The 24383-nt window shown below is 39.7% G+C and overlaps 1 protein-coding gene and 1 pseudogene across 3 annotated transcripts in view; one reads left to right on the plus strand and one right to left on the minus strand.

Moving 5' to 3' along the window:
- The window catches only part of TMEM135 (transmembrane protein 135), a 245819-nt gene extending 226069 nt beyond the window's left edge, over positions 1 to 19750 (minus strand). For both annotated transcript variants that reach the window (XM_082627651.1, XM_082627650.1), the window contains exon 1: positions 19406 to 19750. In XM_082627651.1, the coding sequence (XP_082483777.1) occupies positions 19406 to 19546 (141 nt within the window). In that variant the 5' untranslated portion in view covers positions 19547 to 19750. The remainder of the gene's footprint in view (positions 1 to 19405) is intronic.
- Positions 19751 to 19823: 73 nt separating this feature from the next.
- LOC309807578 (cofilin-2-like) lies at positions 19824 to 22064 on the plus strand (annotated as a pseudogene). Its single transcript, XR_014296187.1, has 2 exons — positions 19824 to 20140; positions 21262 to 22064. The product of XR_014296187.1 is annotated as a cofilin-2-like (transcript).
- The last annotated feature ends 2319 nt before the right edge of the window (positions 22065 to 24383 follow it).

The raw sequence follows: 24383 nt of genomic DNA on the forward strand, positions 1-24383 counted from the left end.
GGCCAGTTTCTCACAAGGGCCCCAGCATGCCTGGGGCCACACCTAGTGCCTGCTCCAACCTCTCTTCCTCTAGCACTGCTCCCCTCTGGGATGAAGCTGCCTTTGCCAGGAGGGGGAGAAAGCACACTTAGAGGGAACGGAACCAGCTCAGACCCAGCCCTTAGGGCTTCTACTCCAGCACCTTGGCACCCAACCACATCCCAAAGAGGGCAGTAATGACCACCAGAGGAAAAGATCTGGCTCACACTTGGCCCTGGATCTAGTCCATCAATCTCCAGCCCCACCTCCCACCAAGGTGATAGCTGCCAGCATACCCTGGGTGAAGACATGACCTCCACTCACTTCAGATCAACCTCTCCCACCAAAGCCTGGGCACACGCAGACTGCATACAGATGTTCCCACATAAGGACATGTCTTCAAGAATGGGACAGGTAACTATTTCACCTGATTTCACAGAGACAGAGAAAGTTAAAATGAGCAGAAAGAGGAATTTGTTTCAAATGAAAGAACAAGAAAAAAAACTGAAAAAACTGATGAAACAGAAATAAATAATTTACCAGATAAAGAGTTCAAAGCAATAGTAATAAGAATTTTTACAGAACATGGCAAAAGAATAGATGAACACAGTGAGAATTTCAACAAGGAACTAGAAAACAAGCAAAAGAACAAGTCGGAGCTGAAGAATACAATATGTGAAATGAAAAACACACTGGACAGAATAAACAGCAGACTAGGTGATACAGAAAAACACAAAAGTGATCTGGAAGATAGAATAATGAATACCATCCAATCAGAAGAGCAAAAAGAAAAACAAATGTTAATAAAGGGGACACTGGGCTTCCCTGGTGGCGCAGTGGTTGAGAGTCCACCTGCCGATGCAGGGGACACGGGTTCGTGCCCCGGTCCAGGAAGATCCCACATGCCATGGAGCAGCTGTGCCCATGAGCCATGGCTGCCGAGCCTGCATGTCCAGAGCCTGTGCTCCGCAACGGGAGAGGCCACAACAGTGAGAGGCCCGCGTACGGCAAAAAAAAAAAAAAAAAAAAAAAACTTCCTAGCAAACAAAAGTCCAGGACCAGATGGCTTCACAAAGGACTCCCACCAAACATATAAAGAGGAGCTAATATCTATCCTTCTCAAACGATTCCAAAAAATTAAAGAAAAGGGAATGCTGCCAAAATTTATTCTATGAGGCCACCACTACCCTGATACCAAAACCACTATCAAAGAAATTACAGGCAAATATCACTGATGAACACAGATGCAAAACTCCTCAACAAAATATGAGCAAACTTAATTCAACAATATATAAAAAGGATCTTACTCCATGATCACTGGGACTTATTCCAGGGATGTGAGGATGGTTCAATATCCACAAATCATGCCATGTGATACACCACATTAACAAAAGGATAAAAATCACATGACCATCTCAATAGATATAGAAAAAGCATCTGGCAAAACTGAACATCCATTCATGATAAAACAACTCTCATCAAAGTTGGTATAGAGAGAACATATCTCAACATAATAAAGGCCATCTATGACAAATGCACAGCTAACATCATACTCAGTGATGAAAACCTGAAAGCTTTTCCTCTAAAATCAGGGACATGGATGCTCACTCTTACCACTTCTATTTAACACAGTATTGGAAGTTCTAGCCACAGCCATAAGACAAGAAAAAGAAATAAAAGGCATCCAAACTGGAAAGGAAAATGTAAATGGTCACTATTTGCAGATGACATGAGACTGTATATAGAAAACCCTAAAGTCTCCAACAAAAAACTATTAGAACTAATAAATGAATTCAGTAAACCTGCAGGATAAAAGATTAATATACAGAAATCTGTTGCTTTCCTATACACTAATAATGAACTATCAGAAAGAGAAATCAAGAAAACAATCCCATTTTAAATGGAAAGATATACCATGTTCTTGGATTAAAAGAATCAGTATTGTCAAAATGACTATACTACCCAAGGCAATTTACAGATTCATGCAATCCCTATCAAATTACCGATGGCATTTTTCACAGAATTAGAACAAAAAAAAATTTTAATTTGTATGGAAACACAAAAGACCCCAAATAGCCAAAGCAATCCTGAGAAAGAAAAAAGGTACTGAAGGAATCAGTCTCCTTGACTTCAGGCTATACTACAAAGCTACAGTCATCAAAACAGTATGGTACTGGCACAAAAACAGAAATATAGATCAATGGAACAGGATAGAAAGTCGAGAAATAGACCCACATACCTATGGTCAACTGATTTACAACAAAGGAGGCAAGAATACACAATGGAGAAAAGACACTCTTCAATAAGTGGCACTGGGAAAACTGGACAGCTACATGTAAAAGAATGAAATTAGAACATTCTCTAACACCATACACAAAAATAAACTCAAAATGGATTAAAGACCTAAATGTAAGACGAGATACTATAAAACTCCTAGAGGAAAACATAGGCAGAACACTTTGACGTAAACTGCAGCAATATTTTTTTGGATCCTTCTCCTAGAGTAATGGAAACAAAAACAAAAATAAACAAATAGGACCTAATTAAACTTAAAAGGAAAGGAAATCATAAACAAAATGAAAAGACAACCTATGAACTGGAAGAAAATATTTGCAAACAATGCTACCAACAAGGGATTTATTTCCAAAATATATAAACAGCTCATACAGTTCAATACCATAAAAACAAACAACCCAGTCAAAAAATGGGCAGAAGATCTAAATAGACATTTCTCCAAAGAAGACATACAGATGGCCAAGAAGTACATGAAAAAGCTTCTCAACATCACTAATTATTAGAGAAATGCAAATCAAAACTACAGTGAGGTATCCTCACCCTGGTCAGAATGGCCATCATCAAAAAGTCTACAAACAGTAAATGCTGGAGAGGGTGTGGAGAAAAGGGAATCCTCCTACACTGTTGGTGGGAATGTAAATCGGTACAAGCACTACGGAGATCAGTATGGAGGTTCCTTAAAAAACTAAAAATAGAACTACCATATGACTCAGCAATCCCACTACTGGGCATATACTCAGAGAAAACCATAATTCAAAAAGACACATGCACCCCAATGTTCACTGCAGCACTGTTTACAATAGCCAGGTCATGGAAGCAACCTAAATGCCCACTGACAGACGAATGGATAAAGAAGATGTGGTACATATATACAATGGAATATTACTCAGCAATAAAAAAGGATGAAATAATGCCATTTGCAGTGACATGGATGGACCTAGAGATTATCATACTAAGTGAAGTAAGTCAGACAGAGAAAGACAAATATCATATGATGTCACTTATATGTGGAATCTAAAAAACTGATGCAAATGAACTTATTTACAAAACAGAAACAGACTCACAGACTGTAAAAACAAACTTATGGTTACCAAAGTGAAAGGTTGGCGGAAGGGATAAATTAGGAGTTTGGGATTAATATATACACACTACTATATATAAAATAGATAATCAACAAGTACATACTGTATAGCACAGGGAACTCTACTCAATATATATATATATCTTTTAAATAAATTTGCTTATTTATTTATTTATTTTTGGGCTGCGTTGGGTATTTGTTGCTGTGCACAGGCTTTCTCTAGTTGTGGCGAGTGGGGGCTACTCTTCGTTGCAGTGCACAAGCTTCTCATTGCAGTGGCTTCTCTTGTTGCAGAGCACGGGCTCTAGGCGCATGGGCTTCAGTAGTCGTGGCACGCAGGCTCACTAGTTGTGGCTCGCAGGTTCTAGAACACAGGCTCAGTATTTGTGGCGCACAGACTTAGTTGCTCCACAGCATGTGGGATCTTCCCAGACCAGGGCTCAAATCTGTGTCCCCTGCATTGCCAGGTGGATTCTTAACCACTGTGCCACCAGGGAAGTCCTCTACTCAGTATTATGTAATAACCTATATGGGAAAAGAATCTGAAAAAGAATGAATATACGTATATATATAATTGAATCACTTTGCCATATACCTGAAACTAAGACAATATTGTAAATCAACTATACTCCAATATAAAATAAAAATTAAATTTAAAAATTGCATCAAAAAGAAAAAATATCTAGAAATAAACTTAACCATGGAGGTGAAAGACCTATACTATGAAAACTATAAAACACTGACAAAGGAAACTGAAGATGATACAGAAATGGAAAGCAATCCCATGTTCAAGGATTGGAAGAATATTATTAAACTGACCATCCTACCCAAAGCAATCTACAGATTTATCAAAATATCCATGACATTTTTCACAGAACTAGAATAATCCTAAAATGTATATGGAACCACATAAGACCCTGAATAGCCAAGCAATCTTTAAAAAGAACAAAGCTGAAGGGATCACCTCCCTAACTTCAAACTACACTACAGAGCTACAGTAATCAAAGCAGTATGGGGGCTTCCCTGGTGGCGCAGTGGTTGGGAGTCTGCCTGCCGATGCAGGGGACACGGGTTTGTGCCTGGGTCCGGGAGGGTCCCACGTGTCGCGGAGCGGCTGGGCCCGTGAGCCATGGCCGCTGAGCCTGCGCGTCCGGAGCCTGTGCTCCGCAACGGGAGAGGCCACAACAGTGAGAGGCCCGCATACCGCAAAAAAAAAAAACAAAAAAACAGTATGGTACTGGCAAAAACCAGACAAATACATCAATGGAACAGAATAAACAGCCCGGAAATAAATCCACACATTTATGGTCAATTAATCTATGCCAAAGGAGGCAAGATTATACATTGGGGAAATGACAGTCTCTTCAATTAGTGGTTCTGGGAAAACTGGATAGCTGCGTGTAAATGAATGAAATTAAGATGTTTTCTCATACCACATACAAAAATAACCTCAAAGTGGATTAAAGATCTAAATGTAAGACCAGAAACCTTAAAACTCTTAGGAGTAAACAGGCAGAACACTCTTTGACATAAATCATAGCAATTTTTTTTGATCTGTCTCCTAAGGCAAAAGAAACAAAGGCAAAAATAAAATAGGACCTAATAAACTTAAAAGTTTTTGCACAGCAAAGGAAACCATTGACAAAACGAAGACAATCTACTGAATGGGAGAAAATACTTGCAAATAATATGACCACAAAGAGGTTAATATCCAAATACATAAACGGCACATACAACTCAATATCAAAAAAACAAACAATCCAATTTAAAAAATGGGCAGGGCTTCCCTGGTGGCGCAGCGGTTGAGAGTCCACCTGCCGATGCAGGGGACACGGGTTTGTGCCCTGGTCCAGGAAGATGCCGCGGAGTGGCTGGGCCCGTGAGCCATGGCCGCTGAGCCTGCGCATCCAGAGCCTGTGCTCTGCAGCGGGAAAGGCCACAACAGTGAGAGGCCCGCGTACCCCCCCCCAAAAAAAAAAGGGCAGAAGGGACTTATCCGGTGATCCAGTAGTTAAGACTCCACACTTCCACTGCAGGAGGCACAGGTTCAATCCATGGTTGGGGAACTAAGATCCCAAATGCCACACAGATCAGCCAAAAAATAAAAATATATTTTTAAAAATTTTTTTTAAATGGGCAGAAGACCTATATATAAATTTTTCCAGAGAAGACATATAGATGGCCAACAGGCACATAAAAAGATGCTCAACATCGCTAATCCATCAGAGAAATGCAAATCAAAACCACAATGGTATCACCTCACATCTGTCAGAATGGCTATCATCAAAAAGACAAAAATAACAAATGTGGGTGAGAATGTAGAGAAAAGGTAACCCTAGTACGCTGTTGGGGGGGATGTAAACTGGTGTAGCCACTATGGAAAACAGTATGAAGGTCCCTCAAAAAACTAAAAATAGGGCTTCCCTGGTGGCACAGTGGTTGAGAGTCCGCCTGCCGATGCCAGGGACACGGGTTGGTGCCCCAGTCCGGGAGGATCCCACGTGCCGCGGAGCGGCTGGGCCCGTGAGCCATGGCCATTGAGCCTGCGCGTCCGGAGCCTGTGCTCCATAACGGGAGAGGCCACAACAGTGAGAGGCCCACGTACTGCAAAAAAAAAAAAAAAAAAAAAAAAACCTAAAAATAGAACTACCATACGACCCAGCAATTCCACTCCTGGGTATACATCTGAAGAAAACAAAAACACTAATTCAAAAAGATAAATGCACCCCAATGTTCACTGCAACATTATTTACAATAGCCAAGATATGGAAGCAACCTAAGTGTCCATCAACAGATGAATGAATAAAGAACTCAAGTCATAAAAAAGAATGAAATTATGCCATTTGCAGTAACATGGGTGGACCTGGAGGGCATTATTCTTAGTGAAATAAGTCAGACAGAGAAAGACAAATACTGTATGTTATCACTTATATATGGAATCTAAAAATAACAAAGGAATGAATATAGCAGAAATAGACTCACAGATATAGAGAAAAAAATAGTGGTTACCACTGAGAAGGAAAGGGGTAGAGGCAAGACATGAATAAGGGATTAAGAGGTACAAACTACTACATATAACATAAATAAGCTGGGACTTCCCTGGTGGTCCAGCAGTTAAGACTCCGCGCTCCCAATGCAGGGGGCCCGGGTTCAACCCCTGGTCAGGGAACTGGATCCTGTATGCCGCAACTAAAGATCCCGCATGCTGCAATGAAGATCCCGCGTGCCGCAACTAAGACTCGGCTCAGCCAAATAAATAAATAAATGTTTTTTAAAATAAAATAAAATAAGTAAGTTACAAGGATATATTATACATCACAGGGAATATAACCAATATTTTAAAATAACTTTAAATGGAGTATAACCTATAAAAAGTTTGAATCACTGTGTTGTACACCTGAAACTAATGTAAATCAACTATATTTCAATAAAATATAAAATTTTTAATTTTTTAAATAATAATAAAATTTTTTAAAAACTAGGGCAACTTTGTTACTAATATATGCCAGCGAATACAAGCAAATCTTCAAAAGTTTCCTTATCTACTTACTCTTAAGCCTCCCTGGAATGAAAATCATACCATCAGGTTTCTGTGATGACCATTAAGTTTATAATCATCTACTCTCAATAAAAGAGCCACTTTCAAATTTATAAGGAAGTTGACATAGGCTCTAAAAATAAACCTGAAAATATACTTTAGATATAATATTGAGACAAAATATGATCAAGAACAAAACTCAGATTGAGTCCTGTGTATATTATTACAGCCATGTTCTGAACTGAGTAAGTAATATTAATATTTTTGGTAATGTGGGGATAGTCTTGAAAACACACACCTGTTACTTACTTCAACTTATTGCTATAACTCCCCATGTAATACTATAATCTTAAACCAAAACATTTTTCATAACCTGCCATCTTCTGCATACTTAAGTACAAATATCATGGGCTCTAATGTGAAATACCTTAATTAATGAAGAAAAATTCAAATAATACACTTCCTACTGAAGAACTATATTCAGATGAAAAACAGAAGGTATGTACATACATTCCAGTCTCTCCAATGAGAATATCGCGTATTGAATTGAATCCTTAAAATAGAACTCTAGCAAACTAAGAGTTCAAGTCAAAGAAGTAGGGACAATTTGAGCGAGAAGAAAGCACAGATATCAGGGGACTATGTTGCTAAAAAATACCAAACTGCCTTACCATCTGTTGTTATATGAAATTTTTTTAACAGAAGACAAAGCGATTCTCAAAAGGTTTAAACTGTACTTGTACTCACACATTTGCTAAAACTCACCCACACTGAAGTCTAACAATTAGCCCGTCAACTATTTAACAAATATAAAATAAAATCCCTTACTATTTTCTGATGGGGATAATCCTGACCACCTATTTAAACCAGAAAAGAAATTTAACCACATGAAAAAGAGAAAAGAGCACAGAAAAGGAATGCTTTAAAAAGATGCTTAACTTCCCAGACCTTTAGACAATTTTGTCTAAAACAACCTTGATTTACCTTTAAATCAGTGAAGACAAATAGAGATTAAAATAGTTTTTCTAACATTTGTAACTGAAAATTTCTGACTACCTTAACTTAAAATACAGATTTTTATTAGAAGGAGGTTCAATTTCAGAGAATCTGTTAATCAAGGTATTTGTATGATGTAAGCTGTTTCTTTACTGCCTTTGGCTTCAAATTTAAGTAAAGACCAAAGTCAAAAGGAAAGAAATCAAATTCTTGCCCAGGATACTGGTTTTAAGAAATTGTTAAATAATCTCTCTGTAAAGTAACTGCTTCTTATTTCTCTGAATTATCTCACACTAAAATTTGGGTTATGTGCCATAAATGTTAAGCCTAATACATATTCACTTAATATATGTATATATTCATATACTCACTATGTTACTTCGTTGGGAAAGCCTTCCCAAACCCACCTCATGTAACACTCTCTAGTAACGTCCTGTACTTCTTATTAGCACTTACCACAGTTGAAATAATTTTTTGTATATTTCTTTTATCTTCTTATCTTCCCCCTTAACTGTAATGTCCACATACATCTTGATCCCCCTACCCCTGTATTTCTGACACATTGTAGGCAATCTGTAATATTTGAAGAGTAAAATGAGGATAGGAAAGAGAGAGAAAATGAAGATTCATAGTAAATACAGTTACAGTAACACTCCCTGGACTCCAAATGGAACTATGAGCACACTCTGAAATTCAGTCTGATCCTGATTAATTCAGTGTCTCCTGGGCTTGAGAGTTTCTAAGAAATAGGTCTGAAAAAGATGGCCCCGTGTCTACTTTTTTCAGGGTTTAGAAATCAAAAATGATCAGAATAAGTCTCCTTCCATCATTGTCAGTAGATACTGAATCCTTCAGGGCAACTCCCAAACTGGACTAGTGACAATCCAAACTCCAAGGATCTAGTTAGAATCAAGAAATCAAAGCAACCTGACACATGTAATGAGTCAAAAGACTATACAAAATAAATGATAATAAGTTGAAAACACTGTAAATTCAGCATTCTTATAAAAGGAACCTGATCAAACCTGATGATACTTGAGCCAGCATTCTTCCCTCTTTTCATACTCTTTTTTTCACACATACATTCATTTCAATTAATATTTTTCAATGCTGCTGAAAGCAAAATTGCTTAAAATCTGCATTCATTCACTTCAATTGATTCTCCTCAAGCATATCTGAAGGAGAGAGCCTCATATACAATTTGTAACATCAATTTACAGTACCAATTTGATTCACTAATAAATCAGGCTCATTAACAAATATTTATTAACTACACTCCTAGTTTCCTCAGATGAAGCAGATACATCTCACACTAAACATGAAGGAAAAAATACACCCAAGAAATCACAACACTCTTTTAGAGGAGATCAATTAGTAGAAAGAAAGCTAAGATAGTGATAAATCAAAAGACAATTTAAAAGTTTGACCTCAGATCAACAGAGATTAAAACAAATCTTTAATAAAATACCAGTTATGATAAAATAGTTTAACACCCTTAATCATCAAAGCATCAACTAATATGCATTACTATGTTCCCAGTATAGTCCTTGGGGATGTAAATATATTTCACATTCACTATATTATACAAGTAATGAAAAACTGTACCAATACATTTTTAATTAAATTTTTTATTGGAGTATAGTTGATTTACAATGTTGTGTTAGTTTCTGCTATACAGCAAAGTGAATCAGCCACACATAGACATATATCCACTCTCTTCTAGACTCCATTCCCATAAAGGTCATTACAGAGCAATGAATATAGTTCCCTGTGCTATACAGTATGTTCTTATTAGTTATCTTTTCTATACAGTAGTGTGTATATGTCAATCCCAATCTCCCAATTTATCCCCCCCCCTTTCCTCTTTGGTAATCATAAGTTTGTTTTCTACATCTGTGACTCAGTTTCTGTTTTGTAAATAGGTTCATTTGTACCATTTTTTTAAGATTCTACATACAAGCAATATCATATGATATTTGTCTTTCTTTGTCTGACTTACTTCACTCAGTATGACAATCTCTAGGTCCATCCATGTTGCTGCAAACGGCATTATTCATTCTTTTTTATGGCTGAGTAACATTCCATGGTATATATGTATCACATCTTCTTTATCCATTCCTCTGTCAGTGGACATTTAGGTTGCTTCCATGTTCTGGCTATTGTAAATACTGCTACAATGAACACTGGGGTGCATGAATCCTTTTTTTTTTTTTTTTTTTCTTTTTGCTGTATGCGGGCCTCTCACTGTTGTGGCCTCTCCCGTTGCGGAGCACAGGCTCTGGATGCGCAGGCCCAGCGGCCATGGCTCACGGGCCCAGCCGCTCCGCGGCATATGGGATCCTCCCAGACCGGGGCACGAACCCGTATCCCCTGCATCGGCAGGCGGACTCCCAACCACTGCGCCACCAGGGAGGCCCATGAATCCTTTTGAATTATGGTTTTTCTCCAGATATATGCCCAGGAGTGGGATTGCTTGTACCAATACATTTTGTATAAATTTATTTATTTATTTATTTTTGGCTGCATTGGATCTTCATTGCTGTGCGCAGGCTTCTCTAGTTGTGGCAAGCAGGGGTTACTCTTTGTTGCGGTGCACGGGCTTCTCATTGCAGTGGCTTCTCTTGTTGTGGAGCATGGGCTCTGGGCACGTGGGTTTCAGTAGTTGTGACACACAGGCTCGTGTAGTTGTGGCAGGCTCAGTACTTTTGGAGCAGGTACAACAGGCTTAGTTGCTCCACAGCATGTGGGATCTTCCTGCAGCAGGGCTTGAACCCGTGCCCTTGCATTGGCAGGTGGATTCTTAACCACTGCGCCACCAGGGAAGTCCCTACCAATACATTTTGAAAAGACTTTCTAAAACCTTATTTAGCTCTTTATTAAGCAGTCACTTCAATTAACTCCCCTTCTCAAATTATCACCTAGCACAGGCCTGGTACATATTCAATAAATACTTAATGAATAAATTATAAATCTATTATCAAAGTCTTACACATTTTTTATCACTATCAAACCTTATACAGGTAGATATATGGAACATAAGTTTGTGTTCCAGCCTTTCGATCCAGGTTGTCTTGTCATAATCAGTAAAAGTAACTACTTACACGTATATTGCTTATGCACAAATATGAGGCAAGGTTTTTTTTCTCGAAGTCATAACTCATGAAAAGAGGAAGCCATACTACATTCATTTACTCCACAGACATGTTCATTTTTTGACAATCTGTTGTCCAATTTACTCCTCAGAAATCAAGAGCTCTCCATCCTAAATAACAAACCTTAGATTCAAAATTATAAAATAAATCATGTAATTATATCTGGATGGAGGTGAATAAGCAAAGGGAAAAATGGTATGAAATGCAATCAAGCAACAGCCATGGCAAAGATTTCACATTTTCTGAGATGGAAAGCCACTGGAGTGTTCTGATTCATATTTTTAAAAGACATGAGATAGGTATTTGACTCCCATTTTACAGATGAGAACACTGTGGTTCACATATGTTAAGAGACTTGCTCAAGGTCACAAAGCTAGTAAATGGCAGGACTGAGATTCAAGCCCATGCTCTTCCCACCTCTTAACAATACCTCCCAAAACTCCCTGCTCAACACTTCTCTGCAACACTCTTTCTTCTCCATCTCTTCATACCTCTCTGACTGCTTCTTTTTTTTTTTTCCTCCACTCCAAAAATGAGCATTCAAGTTGTCTTCTCTTTCTAAACCCTTGCTGACCTAAAGACCTCTCTTCCTTGTTGACTTACCAGGGCTTCAACTTTCATCTCTATCTTACGACATAAAGAATATTTCATAAGAATAGAAATGAAACCTAAATCTCTGTCCTCACCTTTTCTCTAGAACAGCAACTCTCCATTTCTCAATGCCTCTTGGTCATTTTCCACCCAGATATCGTACTAGTAGCTAAAACTCAATATGCCCCAATGCAATCGAGCATATTTCACTGAAGATATTTTTTCCAAAGCACTACCTTGCACATATTCCAATAAACGAGGCTTAAAATCTTATAGTTTCATTGGATTCCTCCCCCTGCTTTACATCTGAGTCACTGAATCCAAGATTTCTATATACCACTGCCAGATTAAGCTTTATGAAATAACTTCAAGCATACTACCCCTGTTGGCCACCTTTAGCGACTGCCTACTGCAACAAATAACGTCCAAATTCCACCTGCCATTCCCCAAAGCACACCATATCCTATTCTACCTGAATGTCTTTGTTCAAGCCATTCCTCTCCCTTATCCCCCACCTATTTCTACCTTTCCAAATCCTGTTTTCCCTTCAAGGCCACTAAAATGCCATCTTTCTTTTTTTTTTTTTTTTTATAATAGTGTTTATTTTTACTTGTTGACAGTTTGCTTTATTTATTTATTTATTTATTTATTTTTGGCTGTGTTGGGTCTTCGTTTCTGTGCGAGGGCTTTCTCTAGTTGTGGAGAGCGGGGGCCACTCTTCATCGCGGTGCGCGGGCCTCTCACTATCGCGGCCTCTCTTGTTGCGGAGCACAGGCTCCAGACGCGCAAGCTCAGTAATTTTGGCTCACGGGCCCAGTTGCTCCGCGGCATGTGGGATCTTCCCAGACCGGGGCACGAACCCGTGTTCCCTGCATCGGCAGGCAGACTCTCAACCACTGCGCCACCAGGGAAGCCCCAAAATGCCATCTTTCTCGTTAAGTTTCCCCTTATCTCCCCAGCCAAATATGATCTTCCACCTCCATCTCTCAAACCACTTTAATATGTACCTTATGGTATTTATCTCAATGAATTTTATTACAGGATAATACATGCCTAGTCTCCCCTACTTCTTACAGTATAAGAAATATGTCCCATTCATTTTTTTTTATTTTCCACCATACCACATAGCACACAGCTGCTATACACAGCAGCCTGCACATAGCAGACTCAATAAATAACTGGTAAATGAATAGGGGACAAATATTCCAATACTAACCATCAAGGTTCAGATATATAATATTACTAAACCTAATCATCAAATCATCTCCCCTCAATTTGTGTATATTTTTTCATCAATGTTTATCAGCAAATAATCATAAAAAATGTTTTAATGAGTCAAAAGTTCATGAAAAATATAATTTTCTAAATAGTAAATAAGAGGTCTGGTTATTCAAAATAATCTGTACCACAGTGAATCAACTAGAGAGTTGGTTATGAGGCAATCCCATGGAAAAATCTGTCACCACGGGGATGACCAGAGTGGATTTGGAGCCCTAACTTCTCCAGGTGTGCTTCTCTCTCTACCAAAATGAATTATTCTATTGAAGAGGATAATAAACTTTCCCAGATAGAGGATCACTCCATTTCATTTGAAAAGAATTTTGTAGTGACGAGGCAAAAGGAACTAATGCTGACATTGAAAAATACTTACTAAGGATTTGTTGAAGGCTTTAAAATTTTTTTAAATCAACCAAATATCCATTTTAATAAGAATCTACTGACTCAGAAACATGAATAGCAATGGATCATAATTATTTAGATCCTATATTCCAAGATTTATTAATTTTTATCCCCGATTTAGGATAACTAAAGGGGCAAACAATAGTAAAGAAGATTTGGCCAGCTATACTCAGATAGATATATCTACTACAGAAAAGGGTGAGTTATGAAAGTGTTTAGTATAATATGTCTTCAACTTTCAACTAGAAGTAATGTGCTGGAAGTGTGCTTTGTACCCAAGAGAGATCAGCCAAAGAATACCAAGAAATCACATAGAAAAACAAGTTCAACACACTCACAATTTCTTGTTGATGAATAGGAAAACTCATCATTTAATTGCTCATTTGAAAGACAAAGACCAAATGACTGTTACACCTCCAAAGGGATAATAACAAAGCTTGTAAAAGAATCATCATTTACTTATTGACTAGAAAAATAAAATGAGCCCCTCACCTCCACCCCTAAAGTAGGACTCAGGGAAAAATCAAAGGGGAATTAATCCATCATATTTACAAATTCCATGATCTCCAAATGTCAAATAATTCAAATATTCTCAGCAGTTTGTATTCCTTAATGACTTTGGTCTCTCTCTTTTTTTAAGTAAAAAACAAAAACAAATGGCCTATTACCAAAAATTTCAAGAAGTCTCATTGCTGGACTCATTTTCTCTACCTGCTAAAACACTGCCTTTAAAAACTCAGTGCACACTATGTGCCAGAAGCACTTCATATATTATGCCACATTTAATCCTCACCAGGGCCTCCAGAGTTAAAATTTACCGAACCTGAGGCTTAAAGTAGTTAGGTAATTTGTCTGAGGTTACCCAGCTAGTAAGTAGTGAGCTAGAATTCTAACATAGGCAATTTGATCCCAGAATCTAGGATCCTGCCTCCTAAGTCATACTGAAATACAGAAATCTGAACACCATCTTGTAAGTGGAGTTAAGCTTGAGAAGTTTTGTAGAATTACCATTTTTTCCATAAAATAAAACTGTGTGAGAACATTAAGAAAAAAAAAAAAAAACTCCATCACTAAAATTTTAGTCAGTGGTTTTCAAGACTTTTGCACTAAAGACTGTCCATAAGTTGTTGTTGGTTATTTTTATTCCTAAGAAATCCAACTTCTGCTTAAGTGTTTATGAACTTACACTCTAACAAGACTGTTAAGATTATAAAATTCAAGGGGAGTAAATATTAAGTAAACATTTTTATACTCTGAAGAAGGGTGTAAACATCTGAAGTCGCTGAAGAAGCAGGTTTTTAAATCATTCCTTCCCCAAAGTGTGAAAGGCTCTACTCTGAAGTCAGCTAACGATAAATGCCAGTACCCTAATCTGGAGGTCCTGTGGAAAGACACCAGGAAAAACATAAGAAAGATCTTAGAACCACCTGAGACAACTGAACAAGCTTTGCCTTTAGAAAAGGCACCAAAGAATTTGAACAGCATAGAATCCATCCTCCTAAATGGGCAACTGTGTATTCTAAATTTGCCACAAAGTACCAAGGGCACTATGCTTTCATTAATTTTAGTGGTAGTCAAGGGTTTAAACAGTTGAACAACTGTTTCATGTGAATGTGTGTAGTGATGGGTACCACTTATTGTGAATGCGTGGCAATAACTATATTCAAAATATAGCTTCCTGAAATACATTTTTGGTACATACATAAATTATTAGCATACATTACAACATATGTAGGATTCTTTTTAAAAAAAAAACTACATCAAGTAAATTGATGATGATGTTTTTTACAAATCATGAAAACACAAAGATTCACTGTGAAAAGGAATAGTCCATCTATATTTCAACATGGTTTAAGCATTAGAAGGTGAATACCAAGAACAGCTGTAGATACCAGGATGAGAAAAGCATGAGAGCAGATGTATAGAACAAGAGAGTAAACCCGGGGACTTCCCTGGTGGTCCAGTAGCTAAGACCCCATGCTCCCAATGCAGGGGGCCCGGGTTCAATCCCTGGTCAGGAAACTAGATCCCACGTGCTGCAACTAAGAGTTCACATGCCGCAACTAAAGATCCCGCATGCCGCAACTAAAAGATCCCGCGTGGGACTTCCCTGGTGGCCCAGGGGTTAAGACTTCACCTTCCAAGACAGGGGGTGCGGGTTCAATCCCTGGTCAGGGAGCTAAGATCCCACGTGCCTCGCAGCCAAAACAAAACATTTAAAAAAAAAGAAGCAATATTGTAACAAATTCAATAAAGACTTTAAAAATGGTCCACATAAAAAAAAAATGATCCCACACACCACAATGAAGATCCCGCGTGCCACAACTAAGACCAGGCGCAGCCAAATAACTAAATAAATAAATTAAAAAAAAATTTTTTTTTTAAAGAGAGTAAACCTGAAAGGAACAAAAGGAATCAGTTTAGTACAACACACATGGTAATATTTCAAATGAAAAGCAGATATACAAGCAGATATATATATATAGGCTCCAGAAAACACTCTTGACTAAAATTTTCCCCCAACCCAGCTTCCCTTAAACTTCTCCTTTTCTATCAATGATGGCAACAGCATCAGACTTGAAATCCTGGAAGCATAAACAAGTCCTCACACTGCCCTAATATTCTCAGTCTCTAAGTGCTGTTCGTTCTTCCTATGAAATGCCTCTCCTGTGAAATGCCTCTAAAACTGCCCTTCCATTCTCTCTGGCACTACCTTCGACCGGCCAAATACTATCTCCTCACTCCTGAATTATTCATGAATTCATTCATTCATACCTGCACTCATTCAGACACTTACTGAAGCACCTACTGAAGTACCGTGCTAGTTCTGAATACAAACCACCATTCTAACTGGAGGTGGAGACACAGATCATAACGAATGCACTGTTTTAATAACAGCAATGCTTGATTAGGGCCCCACTACATGACAGCTGCTATTCCAACACACTATTATCCCATTTAAATCCTCACGACAACCCTAAGAGATGGGTATAATTATCTTCTGCAAAGCTAGGAGACTAAGGCTCAAAGAAGTAAGATAATTTTCCTAAGATCACACTGCTAATAAGTTGCAAAGTAAGATTCCATGAGAACTGATTCTTTCTACCACTTGAGTGAATCTACTGCATCAACTCCTAAACAGTCTTTCCAATCCAGTCTACCCATTTCGACCAGATTCATCATCTGAAAGCACCATCCTGTACTTGTAACCCCTTTGTTCAAAAAAAAACTCAATGTCACCTTTGGCCTGGCCTTCAGTCTTTGAGTCAAAAAAAAAAAAAAAAAACACCTTTCCTTTCCCTTACTAGCTCTGAGTCTTGGAAACTACTTAATGTCTCTAATCTTCAGTTTTCCTACCTATGAAATGGAGATAAGACAGAGTTGTGTAAGGATTAAATAAGAGAAAATACATGAAGGTTTAAGCACATGAGTGTTCAATAAATAAGAGTTGTTATTACTCATACAGCTATACACATAACTTCTGTTTCAGCCAATCAATACACGTACTACTTCTTTTAAGAAACCACTTAGATTTCTGCCTCAATTCACACTATTCTCCCTCCGCTCCATTAAGAATAAGTATCCTATAAATATCTAATACATGAATCAATACATGAATCAATGTCTGTACATCCTTATCTTCAAGGCCCAAGTCAAATGCTACTTCTTCCAAGGAGCCCTCCCTAGCCGCCCTCAATGAACTTCACACCTAACTTAAGTGCCACTGAGAGAATGGGGAAGAAAAAAATGCCGAATTATTCAAGACCTATTATGAACTAGAAAACCGGATACATCTTCAGTGCATTATTTCACTTAATTCTCACAGAGAAAGACAAAGTAACTTGCACAAAGTCAAACAGCTAGTAACTGATGAAGCTGAGATTCAAAATCAGAAGTGGATGATCCCTTTTAAAAGCCCACTTCTTCCCAAACCACCTTGTATCTTGGTACCCTGGATTGCACATTTAATCAACAACTACCTAACACTGACAATGAGCAAAGTGCTGGTATATGCTCTAAGAGCCCCAGCAACCCATACAAATATAACAAACAAAACTGTCATGAAATAATGCTTATCCATACCACCTGCAGTGGACTCTAATTTTTTTCTATTCTCTTCTATTTCACTTAAAATACAATACTGGTCAATTCCACTAATTTTACTTCACAACCACTCTTGAATGGCGACCCAGCTATCTTGTAATACAGATATTACAAGGCCAAATAAGATCGAGAATTTGTCCTCAAGAAGTATTTAATCTAGCTGGAGACATAATGGTAAAACACAAACTTTTCTTGACCCCCTTGCCCCCAGCCCACCTACTGGAATAGAAGGTGGGCTTCTATTGCTCATGTTCCTGTTGCTTCCCCAAACTAGCCTATCAGGAAACATAACCAATAAATTATCTAGGCTGTAAATATGAAAAACATCAGGCCCTCAACGAACAATTGTTGAATGAATGGATGAATGAATAAGTGAGGTACAATAAAAGCGCTATGGATTTTCAGAGGGAGAAATTACATACCATAAACTCTCTCCCCACATACCTCATAATCCTCTAAGGGAAAGAACAATCTCTTTGTATTACTGAATACATCAAGAGCGCAATCATGTTTGTAGATATTCTATTTAAAAAAAAAATTGAGCTACGGACTGGCCACAATTCATGTGGAAAAGCAGATAAACATGGATCTTGGCCAAAGAAAATCCAGGAAGGCATTTACAGCTCCAATGATAAGTTTATTATCAGCCTTTACTCTAGATCCTTACTATTCAAACTGTGGCTCTTGGTCCAGAAGTATTAATATTACCTGGGAGTTTGGTAGAAATGCAGAATCTCAGGCCCCACCCAGATCGACTGAATCAGAACCCCCATTTTAACATTCTCCCCCAGAGGATTCCTAACATACATTAAAGTTTGAAAAGCATAAGTATATATGATACAAATGAAACTGGCTTCCGCAAGCTCAGAGAAAGTTACCATCTTCTCCTCTGTTAACTCTGTAATATATAATCAGACTTTTCAAGAAGTACTACAGATATGGTCATGACACACCTTCAGGAATATTAGGGTATAAATCTAAATCATTACTCAATGAGAAGAATTGACCATCCACTGAACATTGGATGGAACTTTTAGAAAACATACCAAAAATAAATATACCTTTGCCTTCTTAGGACACAGGCTCTATTGGGCAAGAAAATAAGAGAATGAACTTCAATAGCCAAAGTGATAAATCTTTAATACCAAGGATGAGATTATTGAAAAAAAAGAGATGCTGGTGAGAACATTTAAGAACAAACTTCTTTAACAATTCTCCGTGATACAAACACGTATTTCCAAATATTCTCTATTTAAAACTCCAAACTTAGATTGCACTACAGGTAAAGCTGTGTAATGAAGGACCTACCTGACATTCTCCTAAACATTTTTCACTGACTCAAAGACTGGAACCACCCTTTAAAACACCAAGCAAAATCTCAACCAGGAGACCACTTTGTGAACTTAAAAAACACTTGCAAAACCCTCAAGCTACAATCCTCTCATCCCAAACTGAGACAAGATCTGAGGCCACAGGGACTTGATGTCCAATATGCCCTTAAAAAAAAAAAAAAAAAATTGGGGAGGAGGGCGCCCAAACAGGGGGAATTAGATGAGGAATGATTGCAGGCCATTTCTCATCGCCTCGCTGACCTACAACACCTCTCCACAAGTCAGGAGGGAGGGAAAATAACGCAGGCCTCTGAACTCACAATTTTAAGGGCCCCAAACTTAATCCTGAAGTTGGGAACCCATCTTCTCCCCAACAGGCATTCAGATGACAGCTCAACTTCTAATTCCCCTCCCCCTTCTCCCGCCCCCCGTAGGATCTGGGATACCCGCCCCTCGCGATCTCCCCCCTTCCCACCCACCGCCGCCAAAAATACCCTGACCCCTCCCAATCAGAAATCGACACAGGGCAAGTGCCCCGGGCCCCTCCGGAGCACGACTGCACGCCCTGGCCCATTCCCCACACTAAATTCGCCCTGGGGGAGGAGCTGATGGGTCTCACCAAGTACAGGGGGGCATAGATCTTCAGGGACTCCTCCAGGGCGCCCCTGGTGATCTGCACGAAGGAGACCCCGCAGGAAGGGTGCCAAGTGTGGCCGATCTCGTAGCAGTTATGAGGGATGGACTTGCTGAGGGCCGCCATGACGAGGAGCCGCGCGCAGGGGCCGGGAGTGGGTGAGCCGAAGCTCAGCAAGGAGGAAGAGGGGCGGGCAGCGAGCGCCCAACCGCTGCGGGCTCTCAGGGCGTGCCGGGGGTAGGTGCGGAATAGAGGGGAAAGCTCACGCTAGCGGGGTTACTCTGGGCCAAAGTCCTCCGAGGTAGAGCGCTCGGCGCACGGCTGCTCGAGGGGGCGGGGCGCGCATCAGGGAGGCGGGGAGAGGCGGAGCGTGCGCGCTCCCTCAAGCGGCCGAGGCCCCGAGGCCCTCGCCTCTCGGAGCCCGGCTCAGCGCGGGGAGCAGAAGGTGGGAGAGCGCAGCTCGAGGACGCGCCCGCTACCCCCTCGTTTAGCTCCGCGCCGGCGCGAGCGCGCTGAGAAAGATGTGCGAAGATAGGTGACTTGCGTAACATTGGACTCTAGTCTCTGTCCTCTAAAAGCCCAACCAAGTAGAACTGAGAGCAGTGGAAGAAAGGGATTAAATGTCTTTGTTGGGAGCTGGTGGAGGAAGACGATTGCCAGAGGAGGGCCTGGACAACCATCCTCCTCAGAACTGCCAGCTCTGCTACCCTAGAGCGCCAGGTAATAAATAGCCAAGGCTGCCTGCTGGTTGGGACGGCACTGCTCCCAATTACTGGGCTTTCTAAGCTCTGCAGTGCCTGAGAATGCTTGAAAAATCTGTTAGCTATGTTCTTGCACTTCCTGTATGGGGAAAGGACAGTAGTAGGTCGTCCTCTCCAAACCCTGGGCCACTGAGCAGTCCTGTCTACAGCATACATCACAGGTGCTCATCAGCCAAATATGTAACCCAGCAAGGACTCACATGCCCCAGACTCAGAAAGCCAGACTCCGACAGGAGGTGTTTGCAGCAAAGTAAAGTTTTATTGCAGGGCGCCAAGCAAGGGGGTGGGAGACAAGCCTCAGATACACTCCCACTTGGTCTTTGAGTTAGGGGTTTCTTAAAAAGGAAAAACAAAGAGGCTAGGATTAATCATCATCTCGTGACATTTCTTAATCGTAGTTTCAGGAGTCAGGATGTGTCGAATTCTCAGGCCAGGTGGTCCACGGCTTCGGGGTCTGTGTGCTCATCTTGCCCTGGAGAAACAACCTGAGTTTGTACACTAATAATGATGATATCTATAATAGCAGTTTTAGTACATTAATGATGTTATAACAACAGCAGTTTTAGTCATCTAACTAGTTGATTAGTGTTCAGTTACCACAGGATTGAGGTCAGGGGGGAAAAGAAAGGAAATTAAATTTTAGATAGAGAGATTAATCATAAACTCAGTAGGGGAACTCAGTTTTAGGGGGACTTGGCTTCAAATAGTACACATAGTAGAGGCAGCAGTGGTCTTAGAACTCATACCTGGCTAGAGAGCTTGGCCAATAATTGGCATGACAAGGAACCCGTGCGGCCTATGAGTCTTATAACCCCACTAAATATCAGTTTCCTCACCTATAAATATCTTTCCAGTTTCCTTGAAATTACAAATTCTAAAGTTTCTTAAAGCAGGAACTTGCCATTAGACTGTTTAATATTAGTTTTATGTACAACCTTTAGAGGAATCCCATTCATTCATTCTACAAATATTTACTGAGCACATACTATTTTCAGGCACTGTTCTAAGCTCTGTAGATTCAGATGTGAACAAGAGAGACAAGGTTTCCACCCACCTCTCCTCTCCTTCTCCTCCTCCTAGTGCCACAGAGCTGGAGCCAGAGCTGCCAATGCAGCCCCAGGCACTATGGCTTCTGGAGTTACAGTGAATGATGAAGTCATCAAAGTTTTTAATGATAGGAAAATAAGGAAATCTTCTCCACAAAAGATAAAAAGGAAAGAAAGAAAGGAGGGAGGGAAGAAAGAAAGTCTCTTCTGTTTAAATGATGAGAAAGGACAAATAACTGTAGAGGAAGCAAAGCAGATCTTGGCAAATGACACTGGTGATACCATAGAGGATCCCTACACATCTTTTGTGAAGTTGCTACCTCTGAATGATTGCCAGTTTGCTCTGTATGATGCCACATACAAAACAATAGTCTAAGAAAGAAGACCTAGTATTGATATTTATATTCTGGGCTTCTAAGAGTGCACCTTTAAAAAGCAAGATGATTTATGCTAGCTCCAAAGATGCCGTTAAAAAGAAATTTATATATATTAAACACAAGTGGCGTGTAAATGGCATGGATGAGATTAAGGAGCATTCGTCACTTGAAGAGAAATCGGGAGACGATGTAGTAGTCTCACTTGATGGAAAACCCTTGCTTCTAAAATGACAGTCAAATGCCATCTGGGTGTTAAGGAGCTTCCACTTCTGCAGCTCAGTCAATTGGAATAGTGTTGGATTTTGTTTTGGTTTTTCCCCTTCCCCAATGGGCCCTTTCTAAACAATGAATGAAGGAAATATCATTCATTTAAGCAGCCTATCAGTGATTGCCATTAGACTGTTTAATACTATTACTTTTATGTACAACCCAAGGAATGCTTTCCCATCATATTTTAGACAAAACAACTAGTTATATGAAAACTTAGTACTAAGTTATAAGAAAACTAAACAAGACAATATGAGATAGGTGTAATAATAATATAATATAGTATAAACTAAATAAGATAATAAAAGAGGAGTACTCAGATTGAAAGCCCAGAAGAACAGTGGTAAAAAGATAAAAGTTTATCTGTCTGGGGACTTCCCTGGTGGCGCAGTGGTTGAGAATCTGCCTGTCAATTCAGGGGACACGGGTTCGACCCCTGGTCCGGGAAGATCCCACATGCCGCGGAGCAACTAAACCTGTGTGCCACAACTACTGAGCCTGAGCTCTAGAGCCCACGAGCCACAACTACTGAGACCATGTGCCACAACTACTAAAGCCCACGCATCTAGAGCCTGTGCTCTGCAACAAGAGAAGCCACTGCAATGAGAAGCCCGTGCATCGCAACGAAGAGCAGCCCCTGCTCGCCAAAACTAGAGAAAAGCCCGCGCGCAACCACAAAGACCCAACACAGCCCAAAATAATTAATTAATTAATTAATTAATGTATTAAAAAAAAGTTTCTCTCTCTCTCTCTCTCTCTCTCTCTGATAAATATAGACAGTCTTAGTCTAAGATGGTGGCTCCATACCCATCAGGAATCCCTGACTTCTTCTGACAGGTTGCTCTGCAGACTATTACCTGTGATTTCCATCCTAACTTATAAGTTGGCTGCTTCACCTTGAACCATGACATCCACGTGCTAGCCAGGAAGACCAGCCAAAGAGGAAGAGAGGACATACTTCCTCTCTTTAAGAAAACCTCCCAAGAAACCTATGCAAGCCACTTTTCCTTACAACTCATTGCCCAAATCTTAGTCACATGGCCACACTTAGTTGCAAGAGAGGCTGGGAAATGTAATCTTTTTTTATTGGTTGAACAAATGCCCAGATAATATTTCAGGTTTTATTACCAAGTGAAATGAAAAGAACACATACTGGGGGCACCCAGAAGTGTCTGCCATAGTCCTATGCCTCTGGCTGCCCAAACATCTGGACACATCCTTTTTCCCCAGATAAACATACCCTCTCCTTCTCAAGGGGAAGAACCTAATTTCCATCCATTTACCCCATCTTGTTCAACATCCAGGATCTTCTGTAGGATCAAATACAGCTCTCATGTTCAAGTTATCTCCCTCTTTAACATACCCAATATACAATGGTAGGATAGGAACAAGATAATCACAATTAAAAAAAAAATCTCCAATTCAAAATATGACAGGATCAGAAACACAGCATAAACTTGTCCACAGAAATTACAGGAATAGTAATGCGTGCATAATGATACGCATAATTTTTACCATGTGGCACAGCAAATACACACCAAGAAATAAGGAAAATTTTAAATTAAAATTAAAAGCATGCAATTTCTTTTAATTAACTATTAAATGGAGACTTGAAGCTTGAAGATATTTGAGAAGAACACAGTTATTGTTGTCACAGGTGCCAAAAATGACAGTGCTAAAGAGTTGGATGGTGAAGGGGCAATTTCAGGCAAACTCTCGGATTCAAACAAATGGAAAGAGTACTCTCTATCTTGACTGGTGCTGCTATAGAGACTCCAGAACAGGGAGGCATTAATAAGTTCTCAGGGAGGATGATGTGTGCTTTAGGATTAAAACAAACAAACAAAAAGCAAAAGGAGCAGTTTGCAATAAATCAGTAGTTTACATTTGTAAATTCCTTTATATGGTATTATAAGATATATAAGGCTGTTATTCAGAAGAAAATTTTCTCATAATGTTGCCAATAATTTTAAGGGTAAAGTTACACATTGTACCTACATGGGCCATTTATTCCTTTTTTTTTAATAAATTTATTTATTTTTATGTTTGGCTGTGTTGGGTCTTTGTTGCTGCACGCGTGCTTTCTCTAGTTGCAGTGAGCGGGGGCTACTCTTCATTGCGGTGCACAGGCTTCTCATTGTGGTGGCTTCTCTTGTAGCGGAGCATGGGCTCTAGGCATGCGGACTTCAGTAGCTGCGGCACGAGGGCTCGGTAGTTGTGGCTCACGGGCTCTAGGGCGCAGGCTCAGTAGTTGTGGCGCACAGGCTTAGTTGCTCCGTGGCATGTGGGATCTTCCCAGACCAGGGCTCGAACCCATGTCCCCTGCACTGGCAGGAGGATTCCCAACCTCTGCACCACCAGGGAAGCCCTGGGCCATTTATTCTTTTAGGTTGTATATGACCACTAGCTTGACTGGATACTCTCTTGGGCCTTCATTGTTGCTTCTTTTCCATTAAAAAAAAAAAAAAAAAAGGCTTTAGGGTTCATCAACAAGGTGAACCAGACTTTCTTC

This window comes from Mesoplodon mirus, assembly GCF_964341445.2.
Source record: "Mesoplodon mirus genome assembly, chromosome: 7".
Classification (NCBI taxonomy): Eukaryota; Metazoa; Chordata; class Mammalia; order Artiodactyla; family Ziphiidae; genus Mesoplodon; species Mesoplodon mirus.